This window comes from Cygnus atratus, chromosome 3, assembly GCF_013377495.2.
Source record: "Cygnus atratus isolate AKBS03 ecotype Queensland, Australia chromosome 3, CAtr_DNAZoo_HiC_assembly, whole genome shotgun sequence".
Taxonomy (NCBI): Eukaryota; Metazoa; Chordata; class Aves; order Anseriformes; family Anatidae; genus Cygnus; species Cygnus atratus.
Genome location: NC_066364.1, coordinates 60,950,434 through 60,972,974, shown reverse-complemented (window position 1 = coordinate 60,972,974; position 22,541 = coordinate 60,950,434). Strand labels below are relative to the sequence as shown.

Below are 22,541 nucleotides of genomic sequence, written 5' to 3'. Positions count from 1 at the left end.
AGTCCCTTCGGGCAATTACTTGCTATGGCATGGGCTTATCCACCTTCCTTCAGATGTGTATCTGTGTTGGCACGGGTACCCCCAGTGGTTGCAGTCCCTTCGGGGAAGTGCTTGCTCCACAGGCTTACCCACAGGTCACAAACCCTGCAGGGAAGTAACTGCTCTGGCATGGGCTGTTCATGGGTCACAGTCCCTTTGGGGGTTTGCCTTATCTTAGCCTGGGAGCAATAGCTTCTGCAAACATAAACCCTAACCTAAACCCAATTATAGCTACACCCAGAAAACTCATAAATATGAAGGAACAATGCGTAAAGTATCTATCTCCAGTTTGCACACTGCAGACTTTGCAAATTTGAGTGAAGATAAACGCTTTTCTACCCAGACTAGTCTAGATTTGAAATTCTCATATGTCTGGCACCAAATTTACTTTAGAATTGCAGAACATTGTCATGGATGACAACCCTAAGCATCTTTTGGTGGAAATGTTTTGCATACATTCCCACACAAATTCTCATTCTTTGTATTTAGAGATGATTGTATTAAGAGTAATGCATGAAAATACAAAGAGTGGGGGGAACAAAAATATACATGTAAAATTGGGACTGACCTCAAATGAAACTGTTAACAATTCAGTAGTTCTAGTTAGCTTTAAGTTTTATGTATTTTCCTCTAAATATCTCAACATAATCTTTCATTGTTCACTAAAACTACTCGCTTAAGGACTACAGTATACGACTAAAACTGAACTCAGCTCCTCTGACAATTACGTTTCTGTAAGTGAACATTTCTTACTGGAAATATTAGACACATTAGACATTAGAAGTAGAAAGTTACATTTGCAGATGCCATGCATGAACATTTTTTCACCTCATCATACTTGCATAACCATATATAGGTAACAGTTGCTAGGAAAAAAAATAAAAAGAATTTCAAAGAACCAGTTTCTCACAACTCTAGATATAAAAAGCACTAGCTTCCATATTTGGACTTTTAATTCAGTAGAGTTTGCATCATTTTAACTTTAACCATGGGGAAAACTGCAATACATTGTCAGCAAGAAGCCTGGTATTGCGAAGATTCCTGCACATTAGTAATTAGGAATATGAAAAATGCACTTAATTGTTTACAGGCAATAGTTTTTCCACTAGTATCTCATTCTCCTACCAATCAGATAGGTGCACATAAGCATTTGAGGACAGGCAGAGCAGGTAATTAGGGGGAGAAAAAAACAGCATCTGACATAATATTTGAGAAACAAGCAAATGATTTCAGTATGTATATTCTGACAGAAGGTCTAACTCTTTGACAGAATTCTAGGCATAGTACTCTTGGGAACTGTGTATCATTATCCTAGTAAGGTTGGACTGGTGCTTAGGGACATGGTTTAGAGGGTGACATGGTGATGGTTGGACTACATGATCTTGAAGATCTTTTCCGACCTTAATGATTCAATGATTCTATGGTATCTATTCCAAGCATTAACCCACCTCTAGGTTGTACCAATGGCACATGGGCAGCTGAAGGCTAATTTTACTTCACTTCTGAACAGATATGGTCATGTTCGTCCAAAACCTAGATGGGTTTCTGGGTCTAAACAGTGACCCTCCCAGTGTTTGAGATAACTTGGACATCAACAATTTATTTACTTTTTTATTATTAACAAATTGCAAATGAACAAACAGTTCTTCCATAACAATAAATCATTTCTTACTGCTGGAGAACAAACCATTGCATAAGTTATCTACTAAATCAACACAAGAAATTAAGTATCTGCATAGCTCGAGAATCTGCATAGCTTCAGTAAATCTATTTGTACTATTTTCAAAAGCTGATGTCTATGCCATTCAGCTCATAGAAAACCTCCTGAGTTCAACAAAGAGCATCACCCAGGTATTTCATCCTTCTGTAACCAGCTTTCATCGTTAGATGGACCTCAACAGAGCTACTTCTGACATTTTTGAAGTGGATGATGTAAATGGCTTTTGTTACTAAAGCTTTTCACAAATTTTGTTTTCAAATTTCCAATTTAAAAAAGGGCAAATTCCCAAAAACGGCCACTCCTCGGAGCTCCTCCTCGGCCCACCCTACCCCTCAGCCTGCAGCGGCCCCGGCAGTGAGCACAGAAGGGCGGCACCGCCACAGGGGAGCGCCCAGGCGGGGAGGGAGGCACTGCGCATGCGCGCGGGCACGCCTCTTGCCCCATCCCCCGCCCGCCGCCACGGCTTAACGCGCATGCGCGCCTTTATGGCGGGAAAACACCCGCGGCTGCCCTATTCAAACGGGGCCGTGAGGGGTGCGCGCGGCGCATGCGCGCTGTTTCCCTGGCAGCTGGTATTGTTTTCGGCCGAACCACCTGCGTGGCGCTGCGGAGGCGGGGGGGCGAGGGCGAGGGCGAGACCATTGGAGGAGTTAGACGGGGGCGGCTGCAGTAGCAGCAGCAGCAGCAGCAGCACTGCTGCTGCTAGTTCTAGGAGCAGCAGCAGCACGTGAGTCGGGGCCCGGGGGGCGGGGGGAGCGGTGCGCCCCGGCGGCCGTTGCGTCTGTACCCGACTGGGGCGGGCTGCAGCGCACGGCGGCGCCCAGCGCCGTGCCTGGCCTGTGAGGGTTCTGCCAGCCCCTGCCGGCGCGTCAGGCGCCGTGCGTCCCCTGGGTGCTTGGGCGCTTACGTGGTGATCATAGTGAAGTTAGCTTTAAAGGTAGCGCGAACGCCTGTTTCTTAAATAGAAACGTTGTAAGGCACGTTAAAAAATGCCTGATTCTTAAATCCGAGGAGTCCCGCTACCAGATGACTGATTTTGTCTAAAAGACGAAAAATAAACAAAGCCTGATAGCCACCCTAGGTGGCACTCGCTTGTTGCAATAGAAGGAAAAAAAAAAAAAGTGTTTTTAGTTCATGGAAATCCTCAAATGTGCAGTTATATTATGTCAGCTCAGCTTCCAAAGTGGTCCAAGTGGGGTAGGGAACTTCTCAGTTCCCACTGTTTCGTACAAATTATGTGTGTTCTGCTTCATTGTAAGATACATTGCTTTTGGGATTGTCCTATTATAGTGATTAATTGAAGTCTTTTTTCCTGAAAGGTGTGGCTCATGACATGCCTTATGACATTGAGAATGCCCATTTTACAGATGCAGAATGTAGCTACTTATTCTGTTGTAAAATACTGTGAAAACAACAAAAATTTGATGGAGAATTGTTTAGAAACACGGGTGAAATATTAAATAGCAAGTTAAATTAATTTCAGGGAGGTGTCTAGTAATTCTTGGAAGATTTCACGATATAGTTTTCCTGGCTATTCCTGATGGCTGGAATATACTACTGTTCCCAAATACATATTTTTGTCACTCCTGGATTGCTTTATGGTAACTAACATGGAAAAGATCAAATATGGCCAGGCATAAGTGCATCTTGCCAGATTAATCTGTATGATAACTGAGTTTATACAGATTGGGGCGCTGTGGTTGCTGAACTCCAATGTAAGATTAAATCTCTACTATTTTAAGGTGAGATTAAACTGAGTAAACACTCTTGTTCTTACCCTGTTGATTAATGATCTATATTTACACAAAGCTAATAGTTGCTTTAATGCACCATGTCAAATGTCATGTAATTCTAAATTGCAAGTGTGTATGAAATACAATGACTATCATTGTAGGACATCACCTCAATTTTATTGTCACAAGAGGATAGATTATTTACTGAATATATAGAGGTAAATAGAAAATGATGCAGTCACTGGTGAACTTGGTGAATCTATGCATTTTACAGAGAACACTGGTACATACAAGGTGTTGGTTCCATTATAAGCAAAAGGATCTTCAAAATTAATTTAGCTGCAGGTTTGTTGTTTGTTTGTTTTTGTGGTATGGTTCATTTATCCTTTGGCTATAAAGTTATTTCGGCTATAAAGTTATTTCAATAGTTGAAATACGTATGCGCTTTAGTTGTTGTGCTGTTATGCATTATCTCTTACTTTTTTTTTTAAACTTGAGAGCACTTAATCATTTCATTTGTTGTTTATAATTAGTTTTTTGGAGAGGTGGTTGAGGTCACTAAAGTAATCATAACAGAATCTTATGTGTTCTTGTCATTCACCATGAATGATTAAAGTGATTGAATGTGCTGTATTTTATCTTTTGTTTTCAACTCCTTCAAATTATAAATATTTTCTAGCTGATTGTGAATCAACTACTTGAAAAGCAGCACTTAATGACTATTACTTTTAAAATGGTCCATTTGTATAACAGGTTAAATTTCAAGGGTAGATTTACTTTCAGTAATATTTTCTGTTTTTCATTTCCTGTAAGAATTAGGCATTTGTGTTATTTTTAAGTTATTGTTCAGTTGTGACAGTAAAGCTTTGCTTTACCAGTCAAAACATTTTTAGTAAGGGAAAATATTCCTACCCTGTGGGTGAAAGCATGAAATTACACAAAACATTTCCTGTGAAGTCACTTCTGGTCATCCTTGTAAATTTCAAACATCCTTAGGCACTGTTGGATACTTAGTATAAATGCTTTGCTTAGTACACAAAATAAACTAATGACACCGGGAAACTGACTAAGCAGCACTTCTTTAATCCCAAACCAACCCTTGTGCTTGGTGTTTTTTTTTTGTTTTTTTTTTTTTTTGTTTGTTTGTTTGTTTTAATTTGGTTTGGTTTTGCAAGCAGGTGGGCCAAACTACTGTGAGTAAGAAATATGAAATGACCTGAAATTTTGTAGCCTGTGGGGAACAAGGAAGAAACAAATAACACTGTGAAAGAGAAATGAGAGGGATCTGAGGGTACTGTAGTGCAGATTCTGGGGGCACGTAAGTGTGTACTTGTAAAATACATTTGCCTGGGAGTGATTTATGGTGTTGAGGCTAAGTGGTATGCATGGCCTGCTTTCATGCTGTTAAACTTTCTTAGCTCCAAATCAGAGTGTCCACATGCAAGCTGCCTGTTAATAACAATCTATCATCCATACTAACTCCTAAACCGTATTGCAGGAGTTGTTGGGAGAGTGCTAGATGGGTTGTACTAAACCTGTGCCAAGGATGATTTAACAATATTTACTGGTATGTCTTAATTTACTAGGACTGGTGTAGTCTGGGTGTCCGGTGAATGTGCAAGTGACGTCTAACAGAAGGTGTTCTGCAGGGAGGACTTGGAGCTGCTGCCTGATGTGCTGTTGGAAGGGCAGGTGGGTATGGTAGTGTGCTGCATGGAAGGCTCAGGGGAACATAACATATTCATAGAAAGCTAGGTTTCATTAGTTCCACTGTTTACAAAACAGCTTTTTGTATTAAAGTTTTTTTGTGAAACATTATGATTTTTTTGTTTTGATGAGAAGATAAAGCTGCGTAATAGTTTTATTTGCCTTCCAGCTTTGGTTTGAATTACATTTGTAAGCTTTTCTTCACAACCAGGAGGGCCTAACATTTTTTCTTTAAAGAAATGAGTTTCATGTGATTGCTTGTCTGCTTTATATAAAATACAACTGCTTTATGTAAATGTAAATATTCAGGGATTTGCAATAAAGTTAGGTTTGCTGGCAGCTGTGAATCTTTTCATTGTAGGCTATCAGTTGGCTAAAATGTGACTTCGTTTATGATGCTATCAGACAGGAAACTGATTAGAAAAACTTCAATATAAATGGCTTCATGGTTCGCTATTTAAATACACTGTACAGTTGTTATTGTTTTTGTGTTTGTGGTGTTGCTGTTTGATTGTTTTTTGTTTAAGACTGGAGAACTGCAGTACTGAAATACTGACTATTATCTAGAAAAATACCTATTTTTATTGTCATAGCAGTTTTTTTATTTGCTCTCAGGTAACTAAGTATCTCATATGCTGAGCATTCTGAGCTGAGATCTGAGAGAACTTGTCATAATTTAGAGAAATACTTATTTCTAGACCATTTGTCTAAAAGGCCTGTACTCATCCTTGATATTAATTAGCGTGCATTCAATTTGTAGCTTCAAGTCTATGGACCAGTTATGTTAATTAAAGTTGTTAATTACTTTAAACAGAATGGTGAATTCTGAGGAAGAAGCATCTGGTGTGCTGAGCCGCTTTTAACTGAGGACTGAAAATGCCAGCAGGTAAGAACCCTTTGTGTTTCATTTCTAATGTGTATTTTATAGTCAGAATTATATGATATGTGTTACTTCTGTCCATAAATTTTTCATCCTGCATTGTTTCTATTTTGAGTCCACGCTTATAGCTGATTTTCAAAGTATTGTTTTTGCTATTATTTTTTGTTTTAAATTTGAGGGCTTCTGTAAATGTTTTTGTTTCAATGACATGCTATAGCTAAGGATTCAGTAGCCTTTTTTAGTGGTGTGACACAATGCATTTTTAATACTTTCACTGCAAGGTAAGCATTACTTAGGTGGGGGGGGCAGGGGGCTAGAACACCTACTGCTTCAAAGATTGAAATGCTGCTGATAGCACTGTCGGCTCTCAGGGCTATAGCTGATTTCAAATCCATGGGCACTCCTGCCTCTTGCAGATCTGCCCATGGTGGTGCTCTTCTGGCTTCTAGGCTCAGTAAGAACCCAGAGCTGCCCCTTCTCCTGGGGACAGTTTGTCATCTCCATTGTCAGTGTACTACTGCTCATAAACAATGAAGGGAATAATCTGTCGTCTGCATTGGCTGACCCAAGGTTTGCTTGATTTTTGATCTTGATATGTGTGCTGTTCAAAAAATCTCCTTTCTTCACGAAACAGTAAACAGTGCCAGTTTCAGCAACAGGTAGCAGTGTGGCATGTTTGTACAGTGTTGCTGAGTTATCCTCCTGCAGTTTATATACTCAGTGGAAATTCTTAACTGAATACTAGGCAAATTTCTTGGTAATTTTTTCCTGATTAAAATAATTCCTCTGTACTGAAATTGTAAAGTATGATTAGGCACTCTTATAGCAATGGTGATTATTGAATCATAGTCCAATTTTCTTTTTTCAGTTGAAAGTGAGGCAAAGGCAAAAACCAAAGTTCGCTTTGAGGAAATCTTCAGACGTCATGCTGGCCTAACAGACAACAAGAAATCAAAGAAAAAGAAGTTCCACTCTCAAGAGAATATTGTGGTAAGTTTGAACACAGCCATGCTTTGTTTGGTTGCCTTCCTTAGTGGAAAAAGACCACGAAAATGTATTGTAGAAAGGAGATATAAACTCTTTTTTTTTTTTAAATGTAAAGAGTATTTCTGCCTGTATCTTTTGGTTTTGATGTGGCTTTTATTTATTGTTTATGTACCATAAATTGATCCTTGTAATTCAGAGGTATTCCAAAATTATTTGGAGTGTAACATTGGTAAAGAGTAAGTGGAGTACACAGGTACGGACTCATTTAAAGTATGTCAATACTTTTTTTTCCATTCCATTTTTTCAGAAAAGATTTAAGATTTTCATATTCAGTATTGACTTCAGTGGGAGTTTGAATGATGGACTTGTAGGATCATGGACATAACAGTATTTGGTCTTGAGAGTAATAATACATCTGTGAATTGAGAATCAATGAGAGTTTAGATAATCAGCAACTTTATTACATTCCCTAAAGTTACTGGTATAACTATTTAGAAACAATATCAAATAACATTTGAAATGTACTATTTTCATTTTGATCTCTGTAATCAGCATGTTTATACATGTGCTGAACTTTCTTTACATGTATCACTGCAGTCCACCTGTTTTTAAGATATTTGCCTTAGCTTGTGACTTGAAGGTTAGGAATGCTTCTATCAACCTGTCTTTATGGCTAGATGACATCTTTGTTTGTGGCGTATCTTCCATTAAAAGAGCCTGTGAGATTCCTCTAAGTTATGGTTCGTATTGTAACTTTTTTTCTGAGCAGAAAAATAAATGTTCGTGTCCTATATATCCCAATTATTGACTTTTAATGTTTGGAATTTCAAAAGAAAGAAAATTGATTAAAAGGCAAATGTTCCTTTTTTATTTTATTTTTTTCCTGTTAGACTTTATGCTGTCAATCTTTTTTCTTACAGTTGCATCCATACCACATGTTGGAAGTGAATGTTCATTCTTTTATAACTTAGTTAAGACAAAGAAATGATATTTTCTTGAATACCAAAATTGTACATGTATTTATTATGTGACTATTCTGAATATACTTTTATATAAAACTTAGAGTTGTGACACAGAATGCAACTATATATTTACTCTCATAAATATTTTAAGCTTACTTTGGTTTTAAAATTGAACTATATATTACTCACATAAATATTTTAAGCTTACTTTGGTTTTAAAACTGGTTTTTATTCCTGAAGATTCTCATGTAAAACACTACTATTTTGGAATTGGCTATAAACACTTGCAGTATAATCATGGTGAGCTGAAGCAAAAGCTAATGGTACACAAGCAAATTAAGAAGCATTTTTAGTATCAGTGTGAAAGCCTAACTTTATGGTTTTGGTGAAGCTGTAAACTTAAACCTGTCGAAGTACTGAAGAACTTGAAGAACATGTATTGAAATACTGCAAAGACCATTCAGAGTATTTCCTTAATGTCTGGCAAAGATGTAAGAGCTCAGGTTGATATTTTCCATGCTGGTTGCATTCTCGTAGAAATTTCTGTAAAAGCTTCAGCTTTCTTTTCTTAGTAAGAAATGTGTGTGGGAGAAGAGGAGATGGAGGGGGTTGTTTGGTTCTGTTACAGTTTGTTCACTTCATATAACTTAACTGTGTAGTGTTTTGTGTGTCTTGAAATAACATGGAATTTGTCAGCAATGGTTGTCTTTGTGTCACATAATTGCCATAAATGGTTTCCCAGGTTTGATCAGAAACAGGTCATGGCTGAGAGCGTGTTTCCAATGGAAATGTTCCAGGCTGTTGCTTTTGTCCTTACTGAACCTTGCTTTTCTTGAAGTAATATAACCTTTCCTGTCATAGGCCACTGTTTCCTTGAAACCTGAGTTTGGAACTGCAGGAGGCTGCTGTGATTTTAAATGTCAGAAGTGAGGGTAAAGAGACCTCTTGTCTGCTATACTCTGTGTGCCCACTGTCTGGGGAGAAAAGAAGCAGAATGACTGGAAGGGGAAAGACCATGACAGTAGGGCAGGATGAGTTCCAAGCCACAACTGATCGAAATGAAGGGCAAGTAATGGAGATAGAGATGTCAGCTATGGCCAGCGAAAGGTCTGCTTTGTCATTCAGCTTTAGCTGCTGAACTGTTTTTTCTAACTCAGTTCAAGTGTGTTACATACAGGTGATTGCTTTTAGTTCTTTTGTCCTTCATTTCAGATGGAGGATCTATGCCAGTATCCATGTCTCTGCCTAAAACCTAATCTGACGCAAATAATGTTTTAATTATTATATTTAATTAAATGGTATACATAGAAAATGTGGCCTGAACTAAGATCACACAGGCTGTGTCTGAAAAATTTGTTTCAACTACAGTCCTGAAACAGCTTTGTGTTGCTTGCAGTATCTTTTAATGTTCCTGGAATTTGTGGCAGTTTGTGATTGTGTTTTCCTTCGTTATGAGGATACTCTGTTTTTTGTTTGTTGGTGGATTTTTTTTTCTGAAGAGTAAATTTCCTATAATCAAGTGACTGTGTACTGTATTTTTGTGGACAAATGTTTTTGTAGGCATAATAAATAACAGGTTCTAGTAAATATTTCAAGCAGGATTTTGCAACAACTAGGTTTGTTTTAGGAAATGATTCTTGCATGCCAAAGTTATTTTAAACTCTCAAACAGGTCAGATATGAGTTTTTGTTATTGTTTGTTTGGGGTTTCTCAAAGAATTCCACTTTATGTGCTTGTGGTTTAACACCAATAGGTAGCCAGTCACCACACAGATGCTCTCTCACTCCCACTCCTCAGCAGGATGGGGAGAAAAATACAATAGGAAAAAAAAAAGCTTATGGGTTCAGATGAGGACAAGGAGATAATTCATGAATTACTGTCACGGACAAAACAGACTCAGCTTGTGAGATTAATGTAATTTATTGCCAACTGATAACAGACTAGAGCAGTGAGAAGCAAAAGCAAACTACAAACAACTTCCACCCTCTTCTACTTCTCACCCACCAAGATGCACAGGGAAATGGGGGCTCCCTAACGCTTCGTCTCCACCGTTCCCTCACGGTCCCTCTCTGCCCCTGCTCCACGTGGGGTCCCTCCCACGGGATGCCGTCCTTCCCGAACTGAGCCTGCGGGGGCTGCCCACAGGCAGCAGCTCTTCAAGAACTGCTCCCACATGGCTCTGTACCACAGGGTCCATCCGTCAGGATCAAACTGCTCCAACATGGGTCCCCCATGGGCAGCAGCTCCTGCCAGGTCACCTGCTCCTGTGTGGTCCCCTCTCCATGGGCTGCAGCTCCATCACAGTGTCTGTTCTAGTGGGGATCCTCTCAGAAGGCCACAGCCTCCTTCAGGTCAGATCCACCTGCTCCTGCGTGGGCTCCTCTCCACAGGCTGCAGCTCCGGCCCGGGGCCTGCTCCTGCGGGGGCTCTCCATGGGCCGCAGCCTCCTCCAGGCCACATCCACCTGCTCCACCGGGGGCTCCTCCATGGGGGGGCTGCAGTGTGGAGATCTGCTCCATGTGGGACCCATGGGCTGCAGGGGGACAGCCTGCTCCACCAGGGGCCTCTCCAGAGGCCGCAGGGGAACTGCTGCTGCCTGCCTGGAGCACCTCCTGCACTGACCTTCGGGTCTGCAGATAGGGCTGTTTCTCCCACATTTTCTCACTCCTCTCTCCTAGCTGCTGTTGTGCAGCAGTTTTTTCCCTTCCTTAAATCTGCCCTCCCAGAGGCCCACTCAGCATTGCTCCCTGGCTTGGCTCTGGCCAGCGGTAGGTCCCTTTTGGAGCCAGCTGGAGCTGGCTCTGATCTGACATGGGGAAGCTGCTGGGCTATGCTCACAGAGGCTGCCTGTGCAGAGCCCTCCCCCTCCCCCCATCCCCCCACAGAGCCCTCCTGCTACCAAAACCTTGCCATGTAAGCCCAGTACAGGGCTTAATGCATTAATGATCAAAAATTAACATGACCTTAGTTATGGTCACTGATGTGTCTTAACAACTGTTGGTATGTTTTAACCTAGATTCCACATGCTCTGCAGTTAAGGCCTATCAGAAGAGGAGGTGGATAATCTATTAGCATTACTTTATTTTTTTCAGTTTTTGCAGAGCTCATTGCTTTAAATACTATTTTATTTCCCTTACTTTCTCTTTTTCAAGTTATTTATATGTGCTCTTCCACATAAATCATTGACTTATGAATAAAAAGGATGTTAGTGGTCTATTTAAGCAAAAAAAGGTGACGGTACAAGACAGGCCTTTTCATGATTTCATGTTGAGATAATTTAAACTATTTTTAGACGTGGGGAACTAAAAATAAAGACACCTACTGAAAAGTTACGTGGATGGGTTTTGATTTTTTCTGATATATTTGATAAGTATGCTTAAATTGGGTTCTTGATACTTATTCATTTCACAGAATCAGAGAATGGTTGAGGTTGGAAGGGACCTCTGAAGATGATCTAGTCCAACCCCCCTGCAGAGCAGGATCACCTTGCCTCCTGGGCACATTGCCCAGGATCGCACTCAGGCAGGTTTTGAATATCTCCAAAGGAGACTCTACAACCTCTCTGGGCAACCCGTTCCCGTGCTCTGTCACCGTCACAGTAAAGAAATGTTTCCCCATGCTCAGCTGGAACTTCCCATGTTTCAGTTTGTGCCCGTTGTCTCTTTATATTTTATTAGGATAGTGTTGTTTAATATGTAGAGTGAGTAATTCTAGTTAGTGCGTTTTACAACTTTCTAGTTTCAGACTTCAGCTGTTAAAGCTTTTTTTTGTAGCACTGCTTTTATTTGATGATTTTCCTATACAAATAATAAACATCTGTGATTTTTCCCTCCTGTGTTTTTACTCATGTAATTCCAACTTTTTCTTTCTTCTGCGTACTCATTTGTCAATGGGTATAATACTTTCCTTGCTCTCCGTGCTATCTCTTTGAATGTCAGATGTGAGTAAAACAAGATAGTGATGAAGGTTTGCAGGTTCACGTAATTCTGGCCATACAGTGTGGAGGCAGTTGACTTGCATAATGAGTATACTCTTCCTAGTCATGGAATATTATTATTCTCACAGGCTAGCGTTTTAAAGTCATGATCCTCCAAAATGTGATTGCCACTGCAACTTCACTCTCTGTCCATGTCAAGTATTTTCTTCTCTTCTTGTAAGTTTATACATTTTGGTGATCATACCTTCTTTTACACATACTGTCCATTCCTAAAAACGTTTGAGACAAATGTGATTTTGTAACTGAGAGAAGAATCCTAGCTAGAAGTGGAAGCTGGCCATGTTTATTGAGGGAGGAAGGTCTCAGCAAAGAAAAGATTGTATGCATTCTATGTGTATGTAAGCACATTCTTTGTGTTTTAAAGTCCTTTTGTAATGTTTCATATGGAAACTCCAGTTTTATTTAAGAAGATAGAGTAAATGAACCACGGTGACTTTATAGAAACTCCATCGAGGAACAGCAATCTGTGTGTCAAGCTTCTTACAGAACTGGGCATAAGTTACTTGCTGTGTTGTTTGTAGTTATGCTGGTTAGTAAGCCAGGAAAAGACACCTGAAGGAGGAAGGAAAGTTTACTACATGTTCTCTAAAAAACACTAACAGTGGTCAGAAGGAGTACAAAGACAAATGTATTAACTGAGATTAATCTCTGCTAGTTTTACTAGGCTGGTCTTTAGATTAATTATTTGTCATTTAACTAAGACTAATGTGGATTTTTTATCTTTATATATACTCTTGGAGTAAGTTTTTGGAATCAGTTTTTCAGTTTTAACACTTTCTAATAAAATTTCATTATCAAAAAGTTTGTCTCTAGCTTGGGTTTTAAATGTTCTTAAACATTTAAACAAATGTTTTCATGCTACGTGTTTTCTTTAAGAGTTTCATAGTGTAAAGCATTCACGTATACTTATGGAGTGGACTTGCGGATTTCTTTTTTCCTGGATATACATAAGAGTCATTTAAAAGCATAGTGAAAATAAACTGAAGGTGAAGTGCCCAAACATAATTTTCTGTTTGTTTGTTTGTTTTGTTTTCAGTGCAAATTATCTGTTGTATTTCAGTCTGTCACTTGTTAATTTTAAGTAAGAAAACTTAGATCCTTGATTTCATTTTGCTTTTTTCTTTGTGTAATGTTGCTTAAAAAATAACAAAGTAGCATGTTCATCCTTAGAATGTAATTTTTATTACAAGTATGTTTTATGTTCTTTTCCTTTATAGCTTGACACCTTTAGAACTAATATTGATCTAACTAAAGAAAGTGGGAATGATGAAGCAATTATACACAACACATATAAACCTGAAGAAGAGAGTCCCCGATTTACAAAAAATAAACTCAGAGAGAAAGCATCAATTGCAGAGAAGATAAATAATGATATTGTTAGTGGAGAGGCAAACAAGCAACCAAAGTCTAACAAGAAGAAAAAGAAATCACTGTTACAAGAACAATTTAATGAGGAGGAAAATTTATATGAAGCTAAACTGGAGAGTTTTGAAAAAAAGATAAATGATTTTCCAAAGAAAAAAACAAAAAGTAAATCACAAACAGATGTACCTCATCAAGAAGGTGATAGAAAGATTAAAAATTCCTTGACTGAAGTGAGAAATGTAACTGAATTAGAAGAGGAAGAAGAACTAATTCAAGCCTATCAGCTGCATGTGGCTGAGGAAGAGGTAAATGCAATTAAAAAGAAAATAAGAATGAAACTTAAAGAACAGATGTCTGAATTTACTTCCACTGTCCAAAGCCACGAAGTTGCACTGAATGATGAAGTGGGCAAAAAGAAGAAAAAGAAGAAAGAAATCACAGTATTTTGTGAAGCTGAAACAAGGTACTGTGATAAACTACCTTAAAACAATATGAAAACCTTTGCTGAAAGTTCATACACATGTAGTATAGTTTGTCAGAGAGCTTTTGCCTGTACATTTTTTTCTAAGTGATGAACAAATGGATAATTCTGTTACGGAAGTAATTACTAAATAGCGTTTCATAATGCTGAGATTAATATTAAATTTACAGATTTTGTATAACTTTTTTAAAAATACCATTTGATGTCTGTTTTATGTGGAACCCACTCTTAACCATTTAGTATGTTGTTTTGGTAATGAGTGATGGCCCTAATCCAGCAAAAAAACTATACACTTAGCTTTATTCAAGTGAATGGTTCTGCACACACACAGGAAAGTGTTTGGAATGGAAAAAGGAAAGAGATGAATTCCAGGGAGCCTGGGGGGTGGGGGGGGTGTGGCGAGAATGTTGTATTTTCAAGATACACAGATGGTAAGTTAGAGAACTAAAGATGAAGTTTCAGGTGGATTAATGAGATTAATGATGTTAACAAACAGTTGTATTCATATTTGCAATAGATTGCAATTGCTGACAGTAATCCATAACATTTCAGTGCAATGTCCCTTTCTGAGCTACAGCATCACCCAGTAGAAGATAGCAATGAAAATCATTCATTGGAAAGGCAATTTGTATCAGAAGGACAGAACCTGGAGGAAAGCATGGAAAAACAGAAACCAAAAGCAAAGAAGGTTAAAAAGAAAACCAAAAAAGGTATGCCAGCAAAATGTTAGAATGGTGTGCTGCTTTATCTAAGCCTCTGTTTTGTTTGTTTGTTTTTTAAAGTATTTTGCCTGTAGTACTAATGAAAGTGACTGAGACTGATGTTGAAGTTATTGAAGTTTATTTAGTTACTTGTATTTTTGTGCTTCCACTTCTAATACTTTTTTTTTTAAAGGAAGTTAATTTGATGTATCTATCCAAAATCTTGAGAATTCTTTTACTGGAGATAACTTTAGAATTGTGAAGTAGTTAACAAGTGTCTTTTAAGAATAATATTTTATATAGCTACCAACTTTACAGTTCATTACTTAGGTGCATATTCTAATTGCCTTTTTGTTATTTCATCACTTCTTATTTACATTGTAAAGGCTGTATCATCACTGTTTTAATGTGGTGCTCTATTTAAACATAAGAAATACTTTTTCACACAATATATACTGGAGAGTTGGAGAACTCATTTCTTCAGATGTTGCAGAGACCAAAATAAGTGATTTTTTTAAAAGGGATGTTACACAAATTCACGAGGAATAGGTCTTTTGATAACTATTAAGGGTGGCAGTCTTACTTTAACTTCCAAATCAGGATGTTCTTTAGCCAATGTTTGATAGATTCAGGCTTTTTTTTTTCTCTTTAAATTTTCTCTTTAAAAAAAGTTGTAGGCTGTAGTCCAGAGCAGGATACTGAACTGCATGAATTTTCAGTCCTTGTGGCAAAGAACTTCTGTCAATTAAGAGAAAGACCTCTGCCTTTAAATAAAAATGTTTGTTAATAGGAATTGATTGTTTGAATTTATATATACTATGCATTCAGTCATTCAAATTTTATGATTTTATTTAACCTATTACAAAAAGAACATATGAAATACTTTACCATTTATTGCTAAAGGAATGCAAAGTGTTTTTGTTCCTTTAAACTGTCACTAGCAGAACATAGTAACTTCTGGTGGTTGTTGTTGTTTTGTTACTATTTCTAGAAGATAACACAGGAGTTACTGCAGAAAATGATGAGGAAACGAAGGATTCAGAAGTTTCAGTTCAGTCTAAATTTGGTTTTGATGATGATCTTGTATTGGGAGTTTATATCCATCGATCTGATCGACTTAAAACTGATCTCCTGGTATCTCATCCTATGGTTAAAATCCACATTGTTGATGAAAGAAGTGGCTTATATGTCAAGAAGGATCATAGGTGACTTTTTTTAATAAACTATCTGTTATCTGTGATAAATGCTTTTTTTTTTTTAATCCCTAGAAAATATATGGAAGTAACCACAGAATGGCTGGGATTGGAAGGGACCTTAAAGATAATGTAGTTCCACCCCCCCTGCCAGAGGCAGGGATGCCACCCACTAGATCAGGTTGCCCAGGGCCTCATCCAACCTGATCTTGAACACCTGCAGAGATGGGACATCCACAACCTCTACCTCTCTGAGTAATCTGTTCCAGTGCCTCACCTCCCTCTGAGTGAAGAATTTCCTCCTAACCTCTAATCTAAATCTCCCTTCCTTTAGTTTAAAACTCTTCCCCCTCCTCCTGTCATTATCTGATTGAGTAAAGGGTCTCTCCCCATCTTTTTGTAAGTCCTCTTTAAATACTGAAAAGCCACAATGAGGCCACCCCACAGCCTGAAGCTTGGAAGGTCATTTGTTAGCTTCTACATCTCGGATAATGCAGATATACATACTGTAAATTTGGGTGGTATTCCTTTCTTTTTGAGTTTTAAACACTCTACACTACTTCTAATGCTGTCAAGGTTCATGCATTTACAGCATGGTTTATTCTATATTCTTTCCAGAGAGAAAATTTCTCAAATATCAAAAATATGTAGAAGCCAAGATTAGAATAAGTAAGCAAAATTCTTGTAGCATAAGTAGCACTTGCCTTTTCATTTTCATGAAAGGACTTGTAAAATCCTGAAATGAAGTTTAGTTCTTTGTATTTCTAATCACTTCAGTTGCCTCTTTCCACTGTCATTATCGATACGTATCCCAAAAAACAGATTTCAACCCTGCTTATGCATAGTGATCCTGGAAGGGTCTATGGAATAAAGTTGGTCATAGTAATTTGATTGCTAGGGTTTTGCAATTCAGCCTGTTGCATTTCTACATATGTTGTCAATTGCCTTAAGCTTTGTGTGGCTTTAGATTTTTATTTTTCTTCTAAAATCAAATAAATGGTATTTTGTATTTGCTTTCACTAACTTAAATTACTGTTTCATTTGAGATTCCTTTTTTTAAGGCATTATAACAATTATAACTGTTTGGAAATTTTCAAACAGCGAGAGGAAAGTTTCATCTTATTATGAAGAAGAACAAATAGAGCATGTTCTTCCTATTATGACGCAACCATATGACTTCAGACGGTTTAAATCAACAGTTCCAGAATGGGAGGAGCAAGTAATATTTAATGAGCGCTTTAGTTATTTTATTCAAAATACTGAAGAAAGCCCTCGGGTAATTCTGTTTTTTGAGGTAAGATTAAATATTTAAAATTTTTGCTTGTTATGATTTTGTTACATTTGTGTTTCTTCAACGGTATAAATTTCGCTTATTCAGATGTCTTATTTCAGTTATATTGAATTAATAGCAAAGCTTTAAGATACAGCATTAAGTGGAGATATCAAAAAGCAGTATTGGTGATTGCTAACGTTATTTATAAGCTAAAAAACGTTCTGTAAGCAGCAAGGGGAAGAAAGCTTTCTTATGAACTCATGAAACTTATGAACTTGAAAAGATTCGTAAGATTGCTCTAGATCAGGAGGGGTGGCACCACATAAAGAGGATATCAATTTCTTTCCCACATTCTTGAAATACGAAACAAAGTTTAAGCATGAGAAACTCAAAGATGGAGTCTGTCTGCTTGTAGCAATACCTTTTCTCTTGTACCAATGAACAAGCTGTTGCCTTGTTTTCCATTAATTTTTTTAGATATCTGCTTCTCTCTCATTCTTCATAAAGTAATTATTAGTTCAGCCCCCAATATGGTTGTGTTTATAGGAAAAAAAAATTGTGGAGTATATATTCAACGTAATTTTCAGCTCAAGTATTACAGTATTTATAAGAAAGTATATATATGAGATTCTGCAGTATTAAATAGAAAACAAAAAGTTAATGCAATAAATATTTTTTCATTTTAAAAAATATTTTATATACGTTGTATATACAATATCCCCGTATGTTTCTTTGTGTTCTGTGATGCTCATAAATGAACACATTTATGGAATTAAGAGTCCCTGGTTACTTAGCACAAAAGTAATTACAGCTGAGTGTAAAGATTCTTCATGCGAATCACATTAACAATGGAGAGCCAAAGTATGACTACATTGAAAGCCTACTGTTTGATTTCAGTGTAGGTTTTGAAGTAAAAATTTCAAGATAGAATGATATACTGGAAGAATTACAGGAGTTGCTAAATATGAGAAGATTCTGGTCTGATCAGAAAAATGAAGAATCTTGTGGGCATAACTGATGAAGTTAGGAAAGGACCTAACCATTTTTGACCAACCATTTCCAGCTAGATTAATTTACAGCTTGTTCTGGCTGTAGGATTTATTATCTATATGTATGATTTGTGAACTATATAGGATTTACGAAAATTACATGTGAACTTTTTTATTTTCTAATGAGACAGAAAGGAAGAAAATATTTTTTTAAGATCAGATTTATGTTCTTTTTTAAAATATGTTGTATATAGTTATAAGGCAAATGCAAAAGGTTCTGTTACTTCTAATGGTGTACTTGTGTGGAAGAAGTACTGTTTTTGTACTTGCCTAAAATTGAAATCTCTTTAATTTAATGAATCACCTCTAGCATATTTTCATCAGTATTTTCTATTAATACTAAGTATATATTCATTAGAAGTACGCTTATATTCCTTGTTAATGCTTGCAGATCCTTGATTTTCTAAGTATGGATGAAGTGAGAGCCAACTCTGATACACAAATTCAGGAATGTGGTTTCCGAAAAATCTGTTGGGCATTTCTAAAGGTACTGTAAATATTTCAAGGAAGAAGCAAAAATTATAAACTTTTTTTATTAAGTTATCTAAAAGAAACTAGCTTTTTATGAAGTGGTGAAACATTTCTGAATATTTCCAGACAACAGAGATGAAAAACAAATCTTTTCTTGCCTGTCTGTTCCCTCGTTTCCCTCTCCTTTCCCCACATAAAATCCATAGGAATACATTTATCAGTGAAAAATTAATTTTTTTCAAAAAAGTATAGGATGTGTAAGAATTTTGCTTATTTGTCAAGCGTAGATTTATTTTTTAAAAATTTTTATGAGATTTTCTTTGCAAAGGAAAGAACAAATTTGCTGATTTATGTACCTTGGCTGTGCTGTATTTTAATGCCATTTTTAGTTTTCTGGTCTTTGGAAAGACTCCCTAGCCTGATAATAAAATGCCTGTCATTTTTAGATGCAAAGCCTGAAATGAGATATATAGGTAGTTTAGCCCACACGTCATGTACCTTTTTCTCCTTTTTAGAGAGACTTGAGTGTGCCAAATGGGACTTCTGAGAGCTAACAAGGTATTATGTGCTCTAACTTGCCTGAAGATTGTACGTTTTGACCTACCCCTTTGGATGGTAGATCTTGACAGTCATTGAGCAGTCCATAGCATGAGACATACAGGAGAGGATAAATGGACTGCAAGCTTAGGGGAAAGCACAGGGACCTCCAGGTCATTCTGTACTGATTCTATTCTCGACACTTCCCAACATGAATCTGCAGAGATCAGGGGTGTGGTATTCCCTGTTTGGGTGTATATCTGGGCGTTCAACACAGCCTACTTCTGAGCAAATGGAAGGATGAATTTCAAGCTCATAAATACAAATAAAATTACAACCTGTTCTTCATTACTTATTCTTTATTACATCTATTCTTTCATCTATCAGTCAAAGTAGAAGTGTCTGGATAAACAGTGGTCAGTGTTAATGGCAGTAGGTACCCAAAAAGGAAAACACAAGCATTAATTTCTGATTTGTTCTAACAGCATGTATTGATTTTTAATCAGTAATAGGAATTCATTTTTCTAACTCTATTTAGATCAATAAAGAGAAGTCTTCTGTCAGAAACTGGAAGAGTTAATGCTTTCATGTATCTTCTGCTCTGAGTCAATGAGACAGAATGGGAAGAAAGTCTGCTCTGAGTCAAAGCCTTACCTATGCCCTTTGCTGTAGCATTCAAACTCACGTGGGTGAGGAGGCAGGAAGAGGCTTTTCGTGGATTTACAGTCATTTGAGATTTGGGTGATTCCAGCAAGTGGTATTTAAAAAAAAAAAAAAAAGTCACTGGGACTGCAGAGGGCATCCCACCTACCGGATGTTGTCACTGTGCATGTGAAGTATATTTAAGAACTAGACTGCCATCTAAGCTTTAATCTTAGTGATTTGATGAAGGGGATATTTAATACATGCTTATTTCATTATTGCTTTTCGGAATAAACTTCCCCGATGGGAAGTAGATTTTAGAGTTTATCCTGTAGTTGTTTACAATATTAGAAATACTCTAAGACTTCTATTAATTTTGTGTTAACGTAATGCTGCTTCTGTTTTTAACTGCTCTCCCAGCTTGTTGGTGCAAATGGAATTCTAAACATTGATGGAAAACTCCGTCTGCAACTGTATTACCCACCTCCAAAGACCAGGTCACATTCAAATGTTGTTGAGGTTTATGACTGGTGGGCAAGATGTCCTAGAAATCGTTATCCATCAACTTTGTATGTAACCATAAGAGGCATAAAACTTCCAGATCACGTGAGTTAAATTAAATATATTTACAGATACACAGACTTTTCTGTAGGAGTTAGTAACTAACTGGAGTGTATGTATGATGCATCTGTATGCGTGCATATAAAAGCAGTACTTATATGTAGGATATAAATTGGTTAGTACGTAACTAGTTATCGTAAGAACTTTGCATCTTAAGATTCATGTTCCAAACTCAGAACTTCACAGCTACCTTTAAAAAATAGACATTCTCTCCCGTGTGCAACTTTGCATATTCTGCCATTGACAGTCAGAAAACTTTCAGGGCATGTTCTGGAAAACAGGTATTCCTTCTCATTAGGAGAAACACTATTTTAAGTCACAGGGCTTATGCAGGTGTGTAAATTCTGTAAGTGAGAGGGACAGTAAGTCACTTAACTCTGAATTGCTTTAAATTTTTGCTATTCGATTTTCATGTATGAGGTTTCTTTCAGTCTCTTCATTTTTCAGATGTAAAAATGTAATGCATTTAAAGTTAAAAGTACTTTTTAATCTTTTCAGATATCACACTGTTCATTTCAAAACATTTTTCCTGACAATTAATTTGTTTGCCTTAAGGTTGCTCCTTCTTTCCGTTCTATGGTGGCTGTTCAGCAGGAACAAAGTAGTGCAACACTGTGTGAGCTCCAGAGAGAGGGATCTAAAAAATCATGTGAAATCACTTCTCCAGAGGAGAAAAAGGAACAACTTAAATGGACAAGATTGCCTGGACAGGTGAAGTATATTTCTTTGCTTTTTGAAGAAAAATAGTTTAAAATTCTACTACCTTTTAATAGCTTTATTTTTATGATGTGTTATGAAGCAAGTCATTCATTGAAACATTAAAACAATAACAAGAAAACTACTAAACAAAATACAAAACATAAGGAACTCTTAGAAATAGTAGCGGAGGCATAACATCTAACCAAATATGGCTGATCTAATCATTTTTTCCTGGAACAGTCAGGTGTTTTTAATCTTCAGGATTCTCAAGGATCTGAAAGAGTAGGGCTATTCAGGTAGTGGAAGTAAGACAGTTTCTAGATTTCAGCTCAGTTGTACAAGTCCTTTCAAAGAGAACACATAAATATACCTGAACTTCATTTTATTTCCCAATAATGTTTGCTAATTATAATAGTAAAGAACAGTCAAGTCTGTTTTACAATGCAAATTTTCTTACTACAAATAGCAGGATACATAAAATGCATATTTATGTTAATGTTAATTGCAGAAAATTGCAGTTCTGCAACTAAGTGTGTATTCAAAACCAAGTGAAATATAATCCTAAGAATATTTGCTTGACATCCAAAAACAAACAAACAAGGCAGCTCTTTTATTCTTAGACCAGTCCATACACATAATGAAGAACCCTTATTAGCAGTGATCATCTCTTTTATGATGTGGTATCTTGTGAAAGAGTTTCAGTAAGATTATCATGATGTTGCATGTCTTTGCTCCAAAGAATATTAAAGCAGATATTTCTTTTAAAAGAAATAATAATCACTCCAAATTATTTCCTTTATATACATAAAAATGACTCTTTTATCTTTAAAGCTAAATTACCTTTTAAAGAACCACAGTATATTTGTATCTGTCTCCAGAGATATAGATTGATAGGCGATGTTATTTTTAAAAATCCTCCATATAATTATGAATTACTTATAAATTGTATGTGAATTGCAGCTTCGTGAACTCTAAGAAGTTTGTTCTAAGCTGAAATTTATAGATTCAACATTGTAATGATTTATTTTAGAGAGGTTAAAAAGCATTAAAACACGTTTAGTTTCTAAAAAATGTGTTTACCTTTATTCTCGAGTGAAGAGTGAATACATAATTATTTAATAACCAGATCTGTTTGTATGTTTTAAATGCGTAGGAATCTGTTCATACACATTTGTCACTCTTAAAAATCAAATTTAGGTTAAATATTCGTATAACCACTCTGGATATTTTAATTTCCCTTAAAGTTTTAATTTAGTTCTGGGGAAAAAGCCCATGGATAAAACAGAGGAAATATTTTAAGAGAGAAAGAGATGCTATACTACCTGTATATTTTCTTGAAATAGTTCATTTCCAGTTAGACTATGAAAAAATAAAAAAAAAATAAAAAAAAATGGAAAATTGAAATACAGATGAGGAATGATGAAGGTGATTTGGTAGACCAAACTTTTGAGTTCCTGTAGTTACTCTTATGAGTTCATGCCATT

General features: G+C 36.8%; 1 protein-coding gene across 2 annotated transcripts in view; it reads left to right on the top strand.

Moving 5' to 3' along the window:
- The first annotated feature begins 2,287 nt into the window (after window positions 1-2,287).
- AHI1 (Abelson helper integration site 1) overlaps window positions 2,288-22,541 on the top strand; it is a 94,599-nt gene continuing 74,345 nt past the window's right edge. Inside the window, exons 1-11 of one of the 2 annotated variants that reach the window (XM_035538747.2) lie at window positions 2,288-2,486; window positions 5,079-5,184; window positions 6,014-6,085; window positions 6,948-7,069; window positions 13,243-13,853; window positions 14,424-14,581; window positions 15,564-15,777; window positions 16,867-17,059; window positions 18,479-18,574; window positions 20,158-20,343; window positions 20,914-21,069. In XM_035538747.2, coding sequence (XP_035394640.1) covers window positions 6,076-6,085; window positions 6,948-7,069; window positions 13,243-13,853; window positions 14,424-14,581; window positions 15,564-15,777; window positions 16,867-17,059; window positions 18,479-18,574; window positions 20,158-20,343; window positions 20,914-21,069 — 1,746 coding nt within the window. In that variant the 5' untranslated portion in view covers window positions 2,288-2,486; window positions 5,079-5,184; window positions 6,014-6,075. Of the gene's footprint in view, window positions 2,487-3,759; window positions 3,838-5,078; window positions 5,185-6,013; window positions 6,086-6,947; window positions 7,070-13,242; window positions 13,854-14,423; window positions 14,582-15,563; window positions 15,778-16,866; window positions 17,060-18,478; window positions 18,575-20,157; window positions 20,344-20,913; window positions 21,070-22,541 lie in introns of those variants that run through there. The other variant, XM_035538748.2, reaches the window with a different exon arrangement.